At 39.2% G+C, this 22787-nt stretch overlaps 1 protein-coding gene across 1 annotated transcript in view; it reads left to right on the top strand.

Moving 5' to 3' along the window:
- The window catches only part of ARNT2 (aryl hydrocarbon receptor nuclear translocator 2), a gene marked incomplete at its 3' end in the record, with an annotated part of 101872 nt that overhangs the window by 15351 nt on the left and 63734 nt on the right, over positions 1-22787 (top strand). The window contains exons 2-3 of the mRNA XM_080626788.1: positions 10662-10773; positions 16982-17029. Coding sequence (XP_080482914.1) covers positions 10662-10773; positions 16982-17029 — 160 coding nt within the window. The remainder of the gene's footprint in view (positions 1-10661; positions 10774-16981; positions 17030-22787) is intronic.

Genomic DNA, 22787 nt, shown 5'->3' with positions numbered 1-22787 from the left:
TACTGGAACTTTAGAAAGGAATAAAACGAACTGAATATTTAATATGCAAGGCTCAGGCTGGGTTTTCAAAATGGAGTCAGATGTGGGGTTTTTTTTCTCCTGCAAATTTTAGACAGAGAATGTTGCACTAGAAATTGTGAGGAAAGGAAAAAATACTAAACCATTCCGTATTTTCTGAGCATGTTTTATGGTGAGTAGTGATACTCTTTTTTTAGGGCGTTTCACATAAATATTCTTATTTTTGGTAATAAGTTGAGGTGTGGAAACACCTGAAAGGTCAATTAATTATTGAAACATAAAATAAGCATCATTTGCTTGTTGATCAAGCAGAACTGATTAGTCAATAAAATCAATAAAATACTGTTTAATGAAAACAATAGCATTTTGATTACCCAACAGTGCCCAAGGACAGTGGAAATATACTGATAATTGTTTAGTAATGCAAGTTGCTGTTCTGAATGAAATTTAAAATGAACCTTCTGAGGCACACTTAAAACGAATCTTTATAATAAATAATAAAGACATTTGAAAGACACAAGTAATTTTCAATGAATAATTCAGACCAGAGTAGTGGATTATGTTTAGTGTGAGGTGTCTCTGCCCATGGCAGGGGTTTTGAAACTAGGTGATCTTAAGGTCCTTTCCAACCCTAACTATTCTATGATTTTATGTTGTCCCTGAGCTTTCTGCATCTGGTGGGGAGTGATGTCTCTGTATGTGTGGGTGCATTACAAAGGCCATAGGTCTTTGACCTCAGCCTGGTCAGTGGCTTGCAGGGCAGCTCATGGACTGCCACTAAAGCAGTGGTGGTCAGTTTAGTCTGATGCAGTTTGGCAGTCATCACTTCCTCAGAAATTGTATGTGAGTATCTTTCATGGCCTTTATTACTGGCCCCTCCATGACTTGGCTCAATAAGATGACCACCAGAGATGGTTTATTATGGTGATTGACTCATCTTCTGTTGTAGAAGACAGGTCATGTGCAAGATCTCACTTTTGTCTTGATCTGGCTCCTTGGATTTTCAAATTTTTAAATTTTAATAAATTTATATTTTATCTAATTTTATATTATTTTATATAATTTACATAATTTTATATAAAAATATAAATTTCATAAATACTTGCACCTGTGAACTTAGACAATGCTTACTGTGCTTGTCCACCTCAATGAAAATGGATTATCAGAGTATTTATATGAAACAGTTGTAAGAGGGAACCAGGAATGAAATCAGCCACAAAAAAATCTCTGCTCCTTATTTAAGAAATATGTTGTCAAAGTTCTTCCAACTTGAATCTAGAGTTGTTGTCATAAATACGCTCATGAAATCTGGTAGCTGAATTCTGCTGTAATTAACAGAAAATAAGGACAAGAATCAAGTGATACTTGCTCTCTAAAATGACTTTCGTGTGAATTCTGTGCATTTCTGCTAGAGAGGGAAAGTAAAATAGTCAAGAGAAGGCTTTGGATTCTAAGGGAAGCAAAGCTACCCCTGATCTGCATCTGGTGAAGATCAGTTTTGGTCAATGTTGTAGGCAGATTTATCACCCATTGCCTTTATTTCATTGCATATTTACAGCTATTCAGTATATTTAATGTAGTTGAGAGGAGTTTAAAGCATTGATGTTGCTATGATGTAAACTCTGGAGAACCACAGGAATGGTCTGGGTGGGGTTTGTCTTGTGTAAACCATTGTAAGTATTTTTAGTAGTTTCAAAATAATTTCTGCAAATTGACAGTTGAACTTGTACATGAACAAAATAGGTTTGTGATCAAGCACTGGTATCTAAACCCGCTTTTGTTGCTGGAAAAGAATTTGCTAGGTGGATAGTAAAAAGCCAGACCTCTTGATAGAAGATAATAGAAGTGTTATTTTAAAATAAATAAATTGAAGAAGAATGAGTAAAAATGAAGTCTCAAATAATGACATAGTAACTGCTTTGCAGTCATTATCATAAAACAATTGCTTAGGAATTTATAAAAGAACGTGAGCTTGTAAACATCCTTGAACAACTTGGTTTATTGGAACAACCCATGGCAGAGGGTTGGAAATAGATGATCTTAAGGTCCTTTCCAACTCAAACCATTCTGTGATTCTGTGATCTTTCAACAGTTGTTTTGTAGAACAGAGAAATGAAACAAGGTGAGTAGTTTGGGGAAGGACAGGTAGCAATGATGTAAAACTAATAATCAGTAATCTGGAGCAAGGGCATACTATGGAAAATGCTTGATTTGATTTTAATGAAAGAAATTAATAGGGGTAGTTGGCTAATTTCTTACCTTTGCAGAAGAAGGGCGCTTGAGAAATGTTGTCTCCTGCTCATGATGTAAAAACTGGCTGTCCTGTCCCAGACGAAAGATTTTTCAAGCCCAGCATGCCTTTTCCAGTACTGGCCAAAAGATGAGGAGGTAAATGAGAAATGGAAATGATGCATAGTTTGGGGAACCTAATTTTTTGGTAATCAATTTAGTACTTCTGCCATGTGTCACTAACGTCAGCCGAAATAATATCAATTAAGGCAGAAAACCTTTAAGTGCAGAATTATGTTGTATCAGTACATGATCATGGTCCACAGTTAAGGTAAACAGATCTGTGATGACATTTTCTGAGCAGAATTCCAGTGGCCTGAAGACAGGTAGGGTCATGTTCAGACAGCATAAATGATACTGTTGCTGTTCAATGCAGCTTCACTGTGACCCTTTGTGTAAGATAAGGACCCACCTCTCTTCTAATAAAGGATCCTTTGATCCTGAAACAGCCTTTCAAAGCCAGCTTTTCATCCTCTCTGCAAACTGGCCTTTTGGTTTAGCTGTCCTACTCTCCCATATGTGCACTTTCCCCACTTGTGACTACTTACACCTGAGAGGCTTGCCAGGTATTGGAGGTTCAGGTTGTGTTTTCAGTGCAGCACTAGTCCAGGTCCCTAGATTTGCTTTTAGCCCACTTTTTGGTGCACTTCCAGACTTCAGATGCAATTTCTTCAAATGCGTTTGTCCATCATAATCATGGTAGAGACCTAGGCAATGTTCTGCTTCAGTTAAAGCCCCCACTTCTGGAGTGAGAAAAGATTTACCAAATTTTAGAGGCAGGCCAGGCACTTAGTTTCTGGCGAGAGTCTTCAAATTCATTCTGCAGTGCAGATATACTTCTTGTTTTAATTGTGAGGCGGGTTATTATTTTCCAAGATTAGAGGCATGCTTTCAAAACAAGAACCATTAAGGACTCTTTTTTTAATCTTTTCTCCTTATTTTGAATTCCAGCAACCTCTTTTTCTTGAGGGGGATGGTCATGATTTGGCACCAGTTGGTTGTACTGTCTTATAGAGGGAGTACAAAAAATAGTTCATCTAAGCCAGAGGCTAGCCAGAGGCTAGCTAGAGCATTCGCACCACTGAGGAGTCTGGCCTCATTTATAAACATGAAGTGGAAAAATAGCCAGAGAAATATGCATGGAAGTATGTGAGAAGGTGAGTTGGTGCCATGCTGTTTGTCAGGAAGGTAGGAGGAATGAAGAAGTAGCCACCCTTTCCCTTCTTCTCAACCTAACCTTAGATAGGCATATGTGTCTTCTGTCTGTGCTTCAGGTTGAATTTCTAATCTAATCCTGCAGTAGGTGCAGAGGTGAGACTCCGGGTCATCTTCTGAATGAAGAAGGGCTGTTCTGAGTTTATTCAGTTATATATGGGTTGTTGGTCATTCAGGCAGAGAAGGCATAGGCAGTAAGCATAAAATGCAGTTTGCATCCTATCTCTCAAGCTGAGCACTTAGAGCAAGAATTCCCCTAAAGTAGACCAAAACTTTTTGTCACAGCCTAGTTCTAATTCTCTGACTGCATTCTGCCTTATTTTGCATGTCACTGTGGTGGTGTTGAACGAGAGGACATGCAAAAATGTACAGATTCCAGGACTCCACAAATGGACTGTGTGTTCACAACAGTGAAGTCTAGAGGCAACACAGAAGTTTCACCTCTTCACTTCAAAACCTGCTTTCCCAGTCTACTGATTGCACGTATGGTAGATATCTCTTAGATTTGTCAGATTGCATTAGGTTGGGCATTTCCAAAGTCACAGCAGGAAAGGCAGTGAGCAAGATGACTAGATTGGTCTCTAGACCCCCAGTTAGGCTACGCTCTCAAATGGTTGGTCACTGTCTCTGTTGAGCAGCCAGTCCCCCCCAAATGATCAGCTTAATCGCATCCTCTCCCCCATTTCATGCATATTTAACATTACCTGTGATGCTCTGATTTTAATTTTCCAGAGAGGTTTCTCTAGTAACCACTCACCATATGCCCTAATTTGTCTTCAAGATTATGTGGGAACCCACCCTACAACCCGAAGTACAGGGCATCGTGATGGAGGGGAAAGTTTTTAATTAAGCAGGATTTATATGTTATTTATAAAAGCCCTCCCTATCTTAGTAGCTGGTTCCAGAACCTAAATGGTTAAAGTGGAAAATGTTAGTAATTTTGCTGCAAATAAATTGATCAGTATGCAAGACGGTTGTCACCGGCTGAATCATGGTCCACAGTTAAGGTAAACAGATCTGTGATGACATTTTCTGAGCAGAATACCAATGCTGCTACATTTCTTCCCAGAGGTTTCTGACACTTCTTATATGCGGATAAAATTTCTCTTCAAGAAGGTTTTGTTCACAGGAAAGAAATAGCATCTTTGCAAGAGTCTTCGTCAAAGGTGGGATTTACTGTATTTCATGATGTATTTGTTATCGTGATTCTGTTAAGGGCAGGGAAAGGAATGTTTTTGCTTTTCTCTGCATATGCTCTCTGTACAGTAGATCTTTCTGATGTGGAGTCTATTTAAAGTATCTGGCAATGGAATGCAAGTAAAACAGCATTAACAGTCATCAGGAACAATGAAAATGGTTTGTTTTTTGTATTCTCTGAGATCAAGCTCTGTTTTATAGTATCTGTAGTTCACATGTAAAAGCAATGACTGTATGTACAGCTAGATTTTTAGGTGTTTCTCTAAAATATTTTTTGCTACATGATAGCTTTGTATTTTCATTGGCATATTCTAAAATAAGAGATATGGTTTAGTTTGTTCTTAAATGTCTCTGTGCTAGGCAGAAAATCCCCTTTGCAACTACCTGCAGTCAAAACCTTTTTGCTAAGATGCATCTAACTCCTGTATGACTTCAAGGTATAGAAAAATACAGTTTCTAAAGAAGTTTTGGAAATCTGCTTTCTTAAAACATTTAAAAATCTCTGTGTACGATGCTGTGCATGGGAGAGGGCACGTTTGTAATCGTGCATTTAGCTTTAGATCCACTAAAGATTTACTTGGAGGTGATTGACGTCTCAGTCATTCTATGGATTAGCGGTCAGAAATCTGTCGCATGTGTATTGATAAAAATAGAATCTTTTTTGTTAATCAGATGCTGGTATCTGACTTTAATCCTTTTTATTACAGTAGATACCGAAGGGTAAAAAAGCCCTGTGGAGAGCATCCTCAGTGGTACTTGACATGTAATAGCAAGCCTGGAACAGGTCATTAAAGTCAGGGATTCAAAGTCCGTTGAAGTCGGCAAAAGCATTTCTGCAGTAGGCTTCAGATTTAAACCTGACCAGGTCTGTGGTGGGCATGTGTAGGTGAGGGGGGTGCCCCAGTAGCTGAAAATAGTGTGGTTAATAGGACCTTTAGTAAGATGGACTTAAAAAGGCTTGTCATGCACACGAACTGGTTACATTTCAGACCTTCACAGCAAGATGTATGACTGTGGTTTCTGAAAGGGAGCAGAGCAGGAAGCGCCATCTCCGGACCTGTGTGATGCTGGCTGTGAAAATACCTGGCCAAAATGCTGTGCTTTTTTGGAGGTGTCTTGGCAAGTCACCTATTGTATCAGAGACGAGTTAGAGCTGTGTTTCAGGCAAAGGATCTGGGGTGGGGATCAAGATTACAGTTTGGATTTAAGAGATGCAGTTTATTAATTCTCAGTGTAAAAGAAGTCCAGGTTCATCCTGGTGTGTTGCCTGTCCAGTAATTCTTGCTGTGATTGTGGTTCATAGGCACTTTCGAGGAATCCTTGTGCAGCACTTGGCTTGCTTTTTGTGCTCTGCTTTGTTAAGAGCACAGTAGCTGGGTTTTGTACAGATCTCTACAACAAAGTGTAAGATGAACATGGAATTTATAAAGAATAAATCCCTGTGGTTTATCCCTATATTTTTAGTCTACATTTGCAGATTGTCTTTCATTTCAAAAAGATCCCAGAATATTTTAGAGGTGACTTACATGTGGTGCTGGAGGGAAGTGTAATATCTAAAGCTTGGAGCAGTGAAATGAATTTGGGTAGAAATGGAGGGACTCACTCAACTGTTTCTGTATTGAGCACTGATGTTGTGGCTGGATTAGTATGGCTTCTCAGGGATCCCCAAGATGAACATGAGTATTGGTGGCAGGATTAGGCCTATGCCCAGGCATGACAGTGATAAGAGCTGTTAGGTGTCATCTAACTGGAAGAATACGTACTGAAGACTGCAGGTGTTACACTGGGATTTAATAGCATCTCCATGTTCTTTGGCAGATCTCTAGGTAACTTTCTAACTTTGAAATTAAATACTGTGTGTGTTCTTGCTGCGGAAAAGTGGTTTCTGTTTGGCATTGGGGCATTCTCAGAGCACTGCCTTGATGGTTATAGCTCATTTTCATGAACATTCAGCCTGATCTTGTTTTACTTGCTGAACATTATACCCTTATGCTCGTGTTTTAATTTTGGGTAAAATGAGCAACACTTGTTTTATATCTGTTGGCAGAAGGAAAGGCCACTCTGAGAAGGTCCACTCAGCTTGTGTCCTAATGCTTGTTGCTGCTGAAACACTTCAGCGAACATCAGTGTTAACATGTGTTTGGACATGGGCGTACATGAGCCTGTGGAAACATGATCTTTGATGATTTTTTTTTTTTTCTTTTAATGTAACCAGCTTGACATCTGCTTCTGCCGTGCTGGGTTTTTATACAAGTTTATGCTACAACAGAATAGCTTCATTTACTTTCAAGGGGCTGCCCTAAATTTTTGTTCATGTAACTTCACACAATTGTAGTTTGCTCTTCTGGTTTTTTAATAGATTTTTTTTTTTTTCTTTAGGTCTGTGTCCAATGCACACTCGTTTTATAATTATTATTCTTTTTTGTGGTAATAGGCTCCCTGGAGTACCTCTCTACCATAATATTTCTGAGATTCCTCCTCTCTGTTTTCTTCCTGGAGCATGCACAGACAGGTAACTTCTCAGGTCCTTAGTCAGAGAAGCAGCTGACCATTTCATCACATTTTTCTTCGGCTCATTTTTTGAGATAACATGTTTCTACTTTTCTGACCAGCTCTTTTTTATAAATATAAAAATATCATCAAAGATCTGGTCCTTTTAGATGCTTGCAGATGAGTACAGATGGAAGATACTTGGGAAGCAGCTCAGATCCATTCCATCATCTCCCCAGAAGTTCTTGCAGCCTGCAGCAGGGAGCTGCTGCATTTGTGAGCAGTTTTTACAGCCGCAATCTAGTGGTTTGTATTTTGGTGCCACTGTTCAACCTTGACAAATGGATGCCTTCCAACACCTGTTTGCCTGCAGCTGAGCAGTGGGGTCACTTTGTCACCTCTGTCCCTGAAGTCCTGTAATGCTCTGCTGTCACTATTTGTACCCTGAGACTGTCTGAGGTGCTTCACTGCTGCTCTGGCTGCTCCCACTGAGGCAGGTCAGGTTCTGGGTACTCTATACTCTATGATGGTCGTGTCGTTGGAGTTTCTTTCTTTGCTGTGTTCACTGCGTGGCTTGAAGGGTCCCAGCCTTTTGGTTTCTCCATTTGCAGAACTCTAATTCTGTTGTGTCAGGAAAGAAATCTTGTGAAACTGACTGCTTTTGTTAGCAGTGTACATCTACCCTCAAGGATGCAATAGATCGCACAGTGGCTGGTGTCTCTTTGACATGAGAAACTCTGAACTGGAAAGGTAAATTGGGTGTCTTATACATCGATGTGTATGCAGGTCTGTCACACCCTCAGGTTGTTGCATAATGGAAAGTCTTTGGGTTTGATGGACCTGCAACTTTCTTCCCTCTTAGTTGAGCCTTCACGTGGATTGTCTGTGGATCCCCTGATTGTTTTATTCTTTCCTTGTGCTTTTATCTTGAAAATGGAAATTTTTGAAGACATCCTTTTAAAGTGATCAGCTCTATGAACTTGGTTTTCTTCTCTCAGGACTACGAAGATATATTTAAAGGCTATTTAATGTAAAAAGTTACTTACTTCATTGCACTGTTTTTGATGTGCCATTCTAGAGATTCAGGATACCTCCACAGTAACTCTTCAGCTTATACCCTGATAGACAGCTGATCTATTTATTGCAAATATTTTCTTTCGAGTGTTTTTGGACACTGATACAACTGAGCCTGTAGTTTGACCATTCCTCTAGCCTTCATTTTTTTATTTTTTTCTTATAAAAACATACATGGTTTCTGTTTTTCCTTACTACTTGAAACTTGCTAACTACCCTTGTCTTCATACATGAAATCAGAAAATCAGCTAGTTTGGAAAAGACCTTTAAGATCATCAAGTCAAACTTTACTCCATATATTAAGGATTAAAATAAGAACCAAAAAACTCATTCTACCTAGCCACAACCACCTAAATTGGGGGGCAAAACTATCCAAGTTGTCAGTGGGGAGAGCAAGGAACCTATAGAAAGAAATTTACTCAACCTATTTTGGATGCACCTCTATGCATGGGACACATAGCAGTGCAAGGATAGTGCTTTGTTTCCCTTTCAGTGATCTGTAAAGTTGTTATATAAATAATTAGCTTGGATTTTTAGACTTCTAAGAGTAGATGAATCCAACCCTTGGCCTGGTTTTTCATAATTCTTGTTTTAGATTGAGGAAAATTAGATTAAAAAAAAATGTTATTGCAATTACAAATACAGTGTTGGTTTTACTTAAAATACAGCACATGGTTGATCTAAAATTGTTTTACTGTTACTGCTTTAAAAAAATCTGATCTCCTTGATGATCTGTGCTGGAATGTGTTTCTGAGTGACAGGGACACTTTGCAGGTAAATTTATTATGGTTCTTACCATCTGCTTTAATAAATGAGTAAGCAGAGCATTTCATAATTACCTTCAGTTGTGTCCATGGAATGTGAGTTTGAGTGTTCCAAGTGAATTACTGGTATCAGACTGCTAAGGATACTTAATTCTGGAAATAGTGATTTAACAGTTACTTAGATGCTCATACTTTTATTTGTATGGCAATATGCTAATATATATTTAATGTAGGGTTTCCACGTGGCAGTAGCATTAGACACAGAGGGACTTTCCATGTTGTGGTGTTGAAGGCAGAAGTCTCATTGTTTATCCTTGCACACTTTGTTGAAAAATATTGAATGAGTACTTTGCTCTGTTGCTTTTTAGTTGAAAAGGAATTAATGAAAGTAAATGTCCTAGAAGAAACTTATGGAATCAGTGAACAGATAAAATGTTATTTTTTGAAATGTGTAATGTTACGTAATGGATTTATATAAAGTGTGGCAGAGACAGAACTGCACTCCAGACATAATGAAAGAACATGGCTTGCTGTTTCCATAATTGAAGTTCTTTTGTACTTATCTGTTGGGGAAAAAATAGCAGGATTTTTTAAGACATTTGCTTTCCATTAGTAAATACATTTATCTGTAGCTCCAGATACTCCACCAAGTTTGGTTTTTTTTAAAGAAAAGTTGGAAGGAGGATGCATTTCCTTTCAAGATTATTAAATGCTGTGACTGTAGACTAAAGTATCCCTGCATTAAAAAAGTTTCAGTTGCTTCTTTAGTTTACAAAAGTTGCAGAGGCAAAACATGCTTCATCCATGGGCTAGGAGAAAAGGGTGTAAATTTGTTATATTCCACTTTTCTTTTTGAAGTGTAATGAACTGTTATTAATAGGTTGTAAAAGTACTTGCCATTAGCGGTCTGGAAACCATTGCGTAAGGTGTGCGCTTGCTGTTTTCTCACATCAAAATTTTGAGGTTTAACCTGTGGCTATGCCCAGAGCATTGGCATAGGGGTTAATATCAGCCTGGATTTTGGGCTCTGCTCTGCTCTGCAAGACGCCACACAGAAATACAGGAAGCCTTGAAGCTCTGCAAAGTTCTGGTCCTCTCAATGCCACCAGAATATAAATAATAAAAACCAGTGTTGCCTGATAATTCATCTGGGCTCTAAACTCTTGACCTCACTGGCAAACTGAGAAGTTTTCTGAGTTTTGTTTTTCTTGGTGTCTTGGTACCATGATCCACAGCTTCATTTGGAATCCATCTCTGCATTCTCTACAGAGCAGTTTAACTGTTGTAAAAGGTTGTTGGCCTTCATTTGACAGCCCTTCTGAGGAGTAAAATTAGAACCATTAAGTAAATTTAAATACAGAGGTACCTACATGCTATTCTCTCTGTCTCCCAAGGCACTCATAATGGCTGTTGACAGAACTGGCCTTCTTTTAAGAGAGCTGTGAATCTGCCGGTCTTTGCCTGGAGAGCTTTCCTTTTCCTTAGAAATAAAAAGCAAAGCTTTCTCAGCATATTTTTGAAAGGGCCTTTCTCTAATGTCATCATCCTGGGTTTTTTTTCAAATTCTGATTAAAGGATATTTTTCCCTCCTCTTTCCCTACTTCTGCATTACAGAAATGGCATCAGATATTCCTGGATCAGTGGCCTTGCCGGTAGCACCAATGTCAAGTGGACAAGTGAGAATGGCAGGATCCATGCCTTCCAGAGGAGGAAAGCGCCGCTCTGGGTAAGCCTTTGAGTGTTTTCTTTTTAGGTCTGAAGCTGAAAATGACTGGTATTGAAGAACTGAAAACACACTTTCATGTGGATGTTTATTACGTAATTTCTATATATGTAAACTACATTATGGCATTAGTCACTAATGGTTTGTTTCTCTCTTCAATGTATCTGTTCTTCCTGCAAGATCAGACTTGCTGATAAGTGTATAGTTTGTTGTTTTGCATGCTTCAAAAGACTTTCAGGTTTGGCAAAGCATCCAGGAGTTGAGTTTGACTCCTGTGGTTGTTGTATGTATAATGAATTGCCCATTGCCTACATCTGTTTAATCTCAAAAGGATTTATCCTGTGAATAAAGGTAGTGGGATGTGTTTTTACTTGCACATGCAGACTTATCCAACTTCATCTGAAGTTTGGACTTGGAATCTCAGATGGAGGCCTTCTGTTAAAAATGTTTTTGTTATAGTCCCAGGTAAGGAAATAGCACAGGCAGTCACTCTTCAGAAATTGTGGTTTATGATATTTGAGGTCTCAGTGGAAATGCAGCATAGTCTGCTGCTGGGAGAAAAGGCCTGAATCAAGTTCAGCCCTTGCACTACCTTGAAGGCTCTGCTAAAGAAGAAAATTTATCTTATCCAACTTCAGGTGTTGGTGTGGAATAGATATAGTTCTTCCACATCAGATTGCTCTTTGGCAACTCGTACTAATCCTCTGTTAGAATAAAAGTGTACCAAGAGCTGCAAAAGGACAGAAAACTGCTCTTTAGTGTTAGCACACCCCCACCCCCCACCCCCAGTTTTATCAAAGGTTGATCACAAATAGTGGGCTTTAGATGATGCTTTCTTAGTGAGATCCGATCTGAGAGTGCCTGCAAGAGATTGATTAGTCTTATATTTAGCCCTAAATATGACAGTGACAAGACTTACGATACCATAAGTAAAATCTTCACTGATGGGCACCTCAGGAGAAGATGTTGTTCCTTGTGAAAGCTGTTCTAGAGATTCGTTCACCAAGGTACGTTGCCAGTTTTAGGTGTCTGCTCAAGTAACAGTGCTGGAGTCTCAATCCTGGAATGGATTAACAAGGGAGAAGGTGAACCTCACCTTGAATGCAGACCTAAGTTGGTGTGATGTGAACGCTCAGGATGGTTGTTCTCAGAGGGATTCCTTCGGACCGGACAATTTGGAGATTTACACCCACTGAGTGTGTTTCGTATGATGAGCCAACCATATGAAATTGGTCTGAGAAATTCCTGAAGTCTGTCTTTGACAGGCATCACATTTTTATTTTTTCAATGAAAATGTCTTTTGAAACTTCCACTAAAAAGAGAAAACAAAGCATTAAGTTCTTTTCGTTGCTACATAACATATATAAGCTTTTGTACTTCTGAGTTGCAGGATAGTTGATTTCTTTTTTGATCATAAACCATGTCAACTGCCAATACCAGTTTGCAAATTACTGTTACCAAGGGTTCATGCTGCTGACTGTGAAATATTCTGATTATATTAAATAGTGACTTGATATTAATTGGAAGTTATACTTTAACTGTTGCATTTTAAGTATCATCATCTATTTGGGAAAAAGTGGAGTGGGGGGAGGGTGGGAGGGACATAAAATCAAATTATTTTAAATGTATTTAACATGCAAATTATGTGAGTAAGTTAGTACAGATTTGCTCTTGGACCCAAACGTATTTTATCTGTGCACCATAGCTCTGAACTAATAGCACTTGTCCAAGCCTGAGCTGAGGGTGCATTTTTAGCTCTTTTTTTGTTCGGTGTGTGTGTATTCAGACCTTGAGAGAAAGAATGCCTGCTGTGTCTAATTCCTCCTAGCTTCTCTTTGAACAAAGTTGCAGCTAACACTTAGTCCTTTCATTACCCTCCTGGTGATACATCTTTGTGCACCTAAATCCTTGGGCATTTTAGAACTGAATGCTTTGTGTCAAACATAAAGGAATGTAGCTGGTGAACACAGTCATCTTTTCCAGCTTCGGTTATCTCTGAAAATTGTTTCTTTTCTCATAATTGCTGAGGCAAGCTGGCAGAATAATTGCTGTATGGACTTGAATATAGATCAGTTTAAACTCATTGGCTATACAGAAGGTGTTTCTGCCATGTAGGCATTCATCGACAGCTTGGAAAAATATTTTTCCTTTCTATAAATTATACCAGGTACTTTATAGAAAAAAGTGACAGCATAAGGTGATGGACTGCAGTGGTCCATGGCTGCCTTAGATTAATATAACATCAGTTCTTTATTTAATGTGGGGTTTTCTTTTAGGATTTGCTGCATTAGAGGATATGGGGCTTTTTACCTTCCTAGGTTATCTGTACCTGGGGAAGGAGGGTTGGTGTTTGGGTTGGTTTTTTTGACTGATTGGCTTTGTTTCAGTTCAGTGTATAGTCTTGTCTGCTGTCTGTATGAGATCTGTAAGATTTGGGGAGATATGGGGAGGAAGAAACCTCAGGCCTCCTCCGTGGCTGTACCCCCCGATATTGTACTGAACAAAAGGCTGTAGTATGGGGCCCATCTGCCTCTCAGCTGCATCTGCTCCCTATCATTCCTGCCTGCCCCCTTCCTACGCTGTATAATCATGGCAAGCCATCTTTTGACATTTCTTGGGAATTTTACATAATAATTTTGTTGCAATGTTCAAACCCTCCCCCATATCAATTTTTTAACCAGTGCAGGACCACCTTATGGGAGGAGGGATTTTTCTTTGTATAAAAATGTTTCTGCTTAAAAGTAAATATTTTTTAAAAAACATTTTTGTCATGGTATTTATGGTACCCACTCATCTTTTTGAGGAAAATGTATTTTAATAAGTACCTCGTACATCAGGTCTTTTCATGATTGACATGAACAGCATGAAAGAGGAAAATAAAATTTATGCTGTCTCTTCTAAACAAAAGAGCATAGTGCAGCTCTTTTAAAGTCTCTCTTTAATGGGAATTTGAAATGAAGATAAAAGGTACTCTTTCTGAAACTTAAATGATGTAATTTCTCTTCTTGGAGGCTGCTTCTGCTGTTTTGCTAATGTGCAAAATATTCTATCTAAACAGAAGGTCTGATCTGTCAGGGTATGAGGAGTTTGTTGGAATATTATTTTTATATGTTCTGCTGTGTTCTGCTAAAGATTACAACTGATTCCCTGCCTTTCACTCCCATCTTGCTGTAAAGCAGACACGGAGTTCAGGCAGGACGTTGGAATTAATGACTTTATACCTGAGATTTTTTTTTGCATGTTTTGAAAAGGTTTTCTTCATCTTGCACAGTGAAATGTGAAATCAGGAAAGGAAGGACAGAGATGCATTTACTGTTGCATTTTTGCAAGTATTGACTTTTTGAATTAACTTCATATGAAATTTCTTCTTTTTAATAATCTTCATTTGAAATGAAGTCAAGTTTTTAAAGTAGTTCAACAAAACAGAGGCATTATTTAAAGATTTAGTCTGTTACAGTCTGATGTTGCACCCTAGGCACTCAGATTCTGCCATGATGGGCCAACTATATATGTGGTGGATATTGCCTGTATATATTAACCCATCTGATATCCAGCCGTCTTGATAAACAGGTGTGTTAGTCCACTTATTCCTTTGGAAGTAGATATACAGCACAGGCAGCAGCATCAAGCATTAACTGTCATCAGCTTCTCTGTAATTCTCTGCATTATATTCCAGTAATAATAAACTAGACTAAATGCAGTAGAGCTGATACTTGATTTTGACTTGATTTTGGGGAGAAATCCATCTCTTGTCACTCAGCTGGAGTATTTGGCTGGAAGTTAAGAAAATTGAGGCACAGGATCTCAGTGTATTGAGGAGAAGGAAAGGAATTAGAAAGTTAATCCATCCCAGATTAAAGCAGTGACTTGTTAAATCCCCAAATAAAAGGCTTCTCCATAGGTATATATATTTTCTGCAGCCGTTTTCCCTCGAGTTTGAAACTGGAGGTTTCTCTTTCTTGCCCCTGAAACCAGAGAAGGATAGGCCTGATGTGATGCTTTTGTGAGCAGTTTCAGGTGGAGCCAGCCCAGTGCTGGTCTGAGTATGCCCCCTGCTTTTAAACAGACAGCTCTCCTGTGAAGGGGACTTTTACATTCTCAATGTACGTAGAAACATTGCAATTGAAATAACTTAGAAGTTTTTTCTGGAATCTCACCTATAGCCACTTTGTTATATGTGGGGAAGAAGCAGGTAAGTAAGAGGAGACCTTTGGCCAGATGATAATGTGTTAAATGTTAAATTGCTGGGAGTATTGTCTGTGCAGCAGGTCTGGGGAAACTTAGGATGCTGGTGCTGGTGCTGAAGGCCAGATTTGGGGTGATGGATAGCAGCGCATTGGCTGTGTCCTGGCTTAGCTGCAGGCTCTGTAGCTCTATCAAGGGCTCTGGCCACTGGAGGTCGGTGGTGTTCTGCACAAGGCAGCTGAGAGGTCACAGACCTTGAAACCCAATTTGGTGATAATTAGGCAAGCAAAAGTGTAATTTATAATGAAATTGATGATTGCATCAAACTTAACCAAATTAAATACATGTCTTTTCTCAAGACTCTTTGGGGAAAATGTTTTTCTGTCTACTTCCTCCGAAAATGAATAATCACTGTTTCCATCTGGAAAATATTACTGTGACTTTTCTAATACTGTTTCCAATTCTTGTGCTTGTTCCTTGTCCTGACTGTACATAGATTGCTGTGACTTGGACACGTCCTTCATAGGCCAGTCTCTCTTGGTTATCAGAGTTAGGAAGCAAGGCAGTATTGCCTGACTGGCACTCATACTTCTGTATGCTGATGTAGTTTTAGAGAGCATTTTTGCAACATTGTTCCCACACTCTGAACATACAAATCGTAATTTTTAATTGCTGGGGGTTCTTTTAATACTGAGGTAAATATTGTCACTTTGCAGGGTTTTTGCCTTTAATAGGACTTACATCTGTTGTTAATATGAAGAGTGTTAGAGACATGGAATCTGTAATTGTGTAAAGGTTTATTACACTGAAATGTTAGAAAGCTCGAAGTGTTAAAAACCCCGACAAAACTGTTTGCAAAGCAAAACTGTGATTTCTCATCTACACAAATTACATTTAAGTGACTGATAAAGGTCTGCATAATACTGATGTATTTTCTTATTAAAAAATACACTAATGCAACAGTTGTTTTTGATAAATTTATAACATCTTGGTTCTTAATCTGCCTTAATGGCTGAGTCACCTTCTTATAATTGAGATATGTGTTTGTTCACCTCTTTTTAAAAGTTTAAAAATGAGTAAAACGTTTTGGAAATTATACTGTTGCATAACTTTCTAGGAACTTGGTATCAATGAGAAGGAGACAATCACACTGCCTAATGTAGGAAACTAATTTAGGTGGCTAATTTAGGAAGTTAATCTTCCTAGTCTCTCTGTGTAAGAAGTGAAGAAAAGAGGTTTCTGCTTTTTGTAGCTCCCTGGAGGAGCCTAACTGGAGGGGAGGGATTTGCCCCAAGGAAGAGCTCGTCTCTTCCACTGACTTAAGAAGAAGGTCTGGGACATAAACCAGGTAAGTTAGGTGTGCGGTATACCCATGGGTCTTTTTTAGTATTGACGACTGGAATACCACAAAGTAGTTGCCATTTGCAGACTGGGTAATAATTTGTGTGAACTGATGGGTTAATTTAGGGCAACTCTAAAGAATGTACTACAGTTACAATCGGTAGCAGTGATGTAGATAATCCTCGTAGCAAGGAGGCTGGGAGTTTATCCTGTTCTACGTCTAGCTTTCTTTAGGCTGGGTCAAAACCAGTGCCCTAGCATTTAGTATGTGTACAGCTTTAGAACTTTTTCTTTAGTTTTAATTTTAGTCCTTCAACATAGAGTCCCCACTGACTTCTGTGAACTTCTGTCAAGCCTAAAAGATATTTTTACTTCTGACCATCTTAAAACAACTTCATTTGTTTACTATCTCATTTTATTTGTTAATTTTAACAGTGCAGGTTTCTGCGGAGAAGAAGTCTATTACTTTACTTTAAAAAAACCCAACAGCTTGTGTTCTTTGTATTCCTGGCAGATGTTGAGCTACCTTTAGGGATTCTGGAGAATATGAGCAAGACTGTAATCTACAGTTGTTAACGCCTCCAGTCAAAATATAAACCAAACAAGATTGAGAACCAGTGGCTTGAATGTTCATGTCACCATTATCAACATCATGATTACTGATTTAGAAATCTTGCTTTTACAGGATGGACTTTGATGATGAAGATGGGGAGGGGCCCAGCAAATTTTCAAGGTGAGCATTTATAAAGAGTTGGCCAAATCACTGACATTTTTCGGTGGAGAAAGACAGCTGTCTCACTACTAATGCTTTAAAGTAAATATGAGTATGGATAAAGAACTTGCCAACAACTTGACCTAAATTCTAGTTACTGTTTCTATAAGCTTCCTTTGCAACTTTGCAACTGGCAGAAATCTGCCTAATGTAGTTATTGGTTTACATAGCTGACAGCGTATGTCATAATTTTACTTTGAAGCTATGTCAAATGAGAAAACTTGTGACTTGTAGCTTATTATTTCAACTGTTCTACATGAACTCTGATTATTTGACATTGCTGAAGTTGTCTTTCTGGCACTGAAAATGAATTTTAGTTTGAATTTCTTTCAGATGTTAACTGCTTGTTAAGATAGTATGACAGGTCCTAGGGATGTGAATTTTTTAAGGTGAAAGCTCCTTATATATTATTAGGTGTACCTGAATAGTAAAAATTGCCAAAATAAATGTTAATTAACATGGACTATTCTAGGCTAGAAATAAAACCAAACATTAAAGTGTCATTGCCATTTTTTCACTTTTTCTTTTCCCTTGGTCACACTGTTTGCATTTTTTTTTCGTTGGAAACCAGGCAGCTGCAGTGAGGGGTAGATTCTTTGAGGCCTGCAGGTAACTACTGGTTATCCACACTGTAACTGCAGCATTATAGCAGTAGTCGTGTTGAAACACAACTGTCTCCATAGGGTTTTTAACAGGATCCTCCTGGGCAGTCTGAAAGATGAGTGTGTGGAATATGTGTCGTAACACCATATCATAACCTACTGGACAAGACCAGCAGCACCCTTGTTTAGCTGATGTCATTTACAGAAAGGATATTCCAGTTCCTGGTGTTAAAACTGGTGATCTGAGGGCTAGTCCCAGTCCCAGTGTTTGGTGGGCTGCACCTCCAATACCGTGTTCATTTTTGGGCCCTTCACAAGAGAGATATTGAGGTGCTGGAGTGAGTCCAGAGAAGGGCAATGGAGCTGGTGAAGGGCCTAGAGCACAAGTGTGATGAGGAACGGCTGAGGAAACGGAGATTGTTTAGTCTGGAGAAGAAAAGGCTCAGGGGTACCTTATCGCTCTCTACAACTACCTGAAAGGAGGTTATAGCAAGGTAGGGGTTGGTCTTTTCTCCCAAGTAACAAGTGATAGGACAAGAGGAAATGGACTCAAGTTACACCAGGAGAGGTTTAGATTGCATATTAAGAAAAATTTCTTCACCAGAAGAGTCATTAGGCATTGGAACAAGCTGCCCAGGGAAGTGGTGGAGTCATGATCCCTGGAGATATTTAAAAGACATGTAGATGCGGCACTGAGCAACATGGTTTAGTGGTGAACTTGGCAGTGCTGGTTAACAGTTGGACTTAATGGTCTTAAAGGTCTTTTACAACCAAAATGATTCTGGGATTCTAAGATTTGTGATGAATATGACCTGATTTGTGCCTGCATAAGTGTCAGGGTTGCTAGGCACACCGGCGCATGTGTGTTGGTCTCTCTCCATCCTGGCTTCAGCCTTTCAAAGTTTGGTAGTGGAGAGAGCCATAGTTCCATTCATTTTATTGCAGAGGTATGCTGTACTGTGCTTAGACTCCGCTGATTTTAGATGTCAGATGAAAATCTGATATTTAAATCTTAAAATGCTGTTAAACCTCCAGGTTGTTCTGCTATTACAGAGTGTGGGAAAACAGCGCAGAGATGCTCATGGGCATGTTCACAGTATCACAGTATGTTAGAGATTGGAAGGGACCTCAAAAGATCATCTAGTCCAATCCCCCTGCCAGAGCAGGAACACCTAGATAAGGTTACATAGGAATGTGTCCAGGCAGGTTTTGAATGTCTCCAGAGGACAGTTCAGACATCCTCTTCCAGTTGCACCCCTCTTTTAGGACTTTTCCCTTCCCCAAATACCTCACCTGGCTGATTCCTAGCTTGTAGTGATCAAAATTATTTGGTTAGCGAAGAAGTGCTGTTTAAATATTTAAGCTAGCCCAGCTGACTTCATGCCAGAAGAACCATGCACATAGTGAGGTCAGCTGGGAGACTGGAAGGGAGAAAACAGTAGTTGGAGGCAGTAACATCTTCAGCTCAGCTAGTCAGATGAGGATTAGTAGACAAGCCTCGAACTAGGCACAGGAAATAGTAGTGTTAGTACTGTACTCCACGTGAGTTAACCCACCTTGCTTCTCAGGGACTTCCAAGCCAGCTCAGGTATCTCTGCATGGCATCTCATTGTCACATGGAAGCGTATGCATGCACTTCTCACCAAATGGTATGTGGCCATTCCTCATTGAACCTGTCTTTTTTTAACAAATTCTTCGGATCAATCTGTTTTCTGGGCACATGCAAGTGGAATAAAGTGGTGTTTTCACTTGAATGAGTTAAGGGTGCTGGTGTTAAGCACAGCATAGAAATACAGATCAAGGCTCACTTAAGCTTTGTCTTCAGTGTTTGAATGAGTCATAGTAAGGAAGAGAAATATGAAACCTTATAGAGGAACTTGCACAGTTGAGGTACTTAAAATTAGTTTTCATTCATTTGAGAAAAAGTTCATTACTAGTTTTGTAGAGACAAGATGCTTAATTATTTTATGCTGTTTAACTTTGTTAGCTAATGCATGGGACCTTCATAGGCTGTCTGTTGTAATAAATTGCATCATTTTGGAAAGGCATAATTCTAATACAAAATCTCACTGGACTATTCTTGAGCAGAAGTACTGTTCACTTCTAGAGAAGCCGTTAGCCTTATTTTTGGTATTTTCAAACCCCTACATACTCTTATTTGGAAAAAGCAGTTTGGTTTCTCCAAAAATAAGATCTTTTTCAAACAAATGGAGTTTTTGTAACTGCACTAGCAAAACGTGATTTCAAATGATGAGTCTGTTTTTAGGCAAGGAGGAGCAGCATGTCATTCTTTACTGAAATGTCATGTTGCTGCCTGTCTCTGGGACAAGGCTTCAGAAACAGTGAAGCTTTAATCCCACTGGGCTAAAGTCCAATTGATCTGGATTTCCTCCATGAAGTTGCTGCCGATACACCACACATACCTGTTCGGGCATCTAACTGCAGTTGGTTTGGGTAGGAATGAAATACCTGTTTACTTCTGGGATTTAAGCCAGTTTTAATTTCACTTCTGTTTACCCAGCAGTTTCATCTGCCTGACTGACTTTTGCCAGTCTTCCCAACAGACGGTGCAGTGTCTGTACCTGCTAGAGCTGTTTTCTGAAGGCGTCCTGATATAATACATTGCACTTAAACGTGTGTCTCTGCCCTCCCACGTTATCCGTAGACCATCAGTGCCCTCTGCTGAATGGAGTGAGTTGTGGTTGTAATCTGGAAAAGATACAGCTCCTTCACTTCCAAACGGCAGTGAATATTTTGTGGGCTGCTGTAAATAAGAGCTCAGTGGTGTTCTCTGTAATGGTGCTGGTTGTTAAGTTTCCCGAGCAATGCGTGTATGTCAAAGTGTTTGCCTAAATCCAGTGAAATATGTCTCCAACTTTTTTAAATATATAAATGAAGCTTTTGAATCGGCATGGCTTGGAAGTTTCATCAGACTATGTTTTCTTTGCTTTATCATTCTCATGCCCTCATTTTTCTTGCTGTTATTTGTAACAGTTTGCAGTTGTGAACCTCTGCTTTCTGCTGTGTGTTGACTGTCATGTGGTGCATAACCCTTGTGGATTTACTTACTGTCTTTTGTTTCTAGGTATGATGGTGATCAAATCTCTGGTGATAAGGAAAAGTTCGCAAGGTAGGCGTGTTCTGTAGAGCTCTTCTGCTGAGAGAAAAGAGGGGGATGTTCGTGTCCAGAGAATCTCAGTACGTGTGCATTAGCTTAGAGAGCTGGTTATTTTGTTTCTAGGTGGGATGATGATCAAAGTATTGCTGACACAGAAAGGATGGCCTGGTAGGAAAAGAAAAAATCAAATATGGTTTGCCCCCATTTTTATTTTATATGATCCCATCCTGACTGATCAGAAGTCAGGAGGGTTGGCTGATCCAAACATGTTTGAAATCAGAAATAGTAACCTTGGACTTAAGTGGGTTTGGATCAGCTCCCACATTCTCCCAAAATTAAATGCCCTTCCAAAATTTCCATATAAAAGTAAAGTTAGTGATGACAGAATTAGGACATCATTCTGTAGACGTGTTCGTGAGTACCAGGGTTCCCATGGCAGGCACTTTTGGAAGAGGAGCACAGCCCCTCTTTCTCTTTTAAGGGTTTAAATGTGAAGCAATTTCAGTAAAGTTTCAGGGTTTTGTTTGCTTGAACATGGCCAGGTGATGAACGTATTATTACTTTACAGCTTTTATGAACATAAATGAAATGGATTATTGGATATTCTTCTCTTTCTTCTCAGGAAGTTTTGCAGCCTCTTTGTTTATTCTCTGTTTTGGTTGTTTTCAGGGGTTTTAAAATACTTCAGTGGCAGACAATGTAATATGTACTTATAAATGTAAAATATATGTTGAATATGGGTGTTCTTTGTCTCTCTTTTCTTGGTCACCATTTCTGTGAAAAATGCTTTCGTCATGTAAAAGTGCATTTTTCTTCCACTTGTCCATATTTATCTCCATGTATATGATGACCTGTACACATGTGCTGTTACGTCAATGTGCACTGTCACACAAGTTGTTCTGCTTGTGTGTTTGTATGCAGTCTGACTCTCATAGGCACTGTTCTCTCCTACATCTGTGAAAACCTACACGAAGGCTGTTTATTGGCCATTTGAAGTGGAAAGGTTCACTATTACAGTGTATTAGATAAGTAGATAGTGACCTTCACCAAGGGACTGGCTGTAATTTACTGAACGGCCACGGGCTATCATTGCAGGGACCCATAGCTGGATTTCCTGAATCAAATAGTAACCATAGGCATCAGCAGTAATAACAAACAACTGTGCTTGTAGCCTTAACAAGTGGCATTTCTGGAGACAATGCCTCATGCATATAACATGAGGGTACACATTTTAGAGCAGGACAAGCCCGTGCATTCCTGTATTTTAAGAAGCAGCATACTATGACTTAGATTCCTCACTGCCTTTTAAAAAAAGGCTCCATTATTAAACGTAGCCAAAAAGTATGCCAAGCCTACCTTCTGCTTTCATAATCAGTCTTCATAACAGTCAGCTCCAAAGAATGTTGCAGTTTCTTTTAATGTTATGTTATCATACTGGTCAATGCTGGTGGACTTCTCCAAGTGATCAACTTTCACAAGAAAATGCCATACACAGCTCACTGAAGATGCTGCTTTGACATCTGAAGCATCATGTACCTGTTGTGTGCTTGTATTTAGCTGCCATCAGACAGGTACAGTATGGGAAAAAATAAGTGCTAGGCACTCAAGTATTCTAGGTCCATTTGGACCATTTCAGATATATGTATTGGTGTAGTTCCTTAATAGTGATCAAGCAGTGGTGATTTACAGTAGGGGGAAACTGAATTCTCAGATCTTCAGTTCTGAAAGATTTTGGTAACTGTTCATTTTGAGAACTCTCAAAGTTGACTCACCATGTCAATCATATGTTTCCTATGAAGGATGAGAACACTGGAGAACATGCCAAAGTGGGGCAGCACCAAGTACTGTCATTGTTATTTCCCTGCTGTGCTAGAGTGTTCTCGAGCATAAATTCTGATCTGTGTCTGACAAGCCAGATGTTTATTTGCTGTCTTTCATACTCATTTATTTACTGGGATTTTTTCTGTATGTACTGTTTTACCGTATATGGTCCCAGTCT

This window comes from Psittacula echo, assembly GCF_963264785.1.
Source record: "Psittacula echo genome assembly, chromosome: 10".
NCBI classification, from domain to species: domain Eukaryota; kingdom Metazoa; phylum Chordata; class Aves; order Psittaciformes; family Psittacidae; genus Psittacula; species Psittacula echo.
Note: the sequence above shows the minus strand (reverse complement) of the source record. Positions and strands in the feature narration are given on the sequence as shown.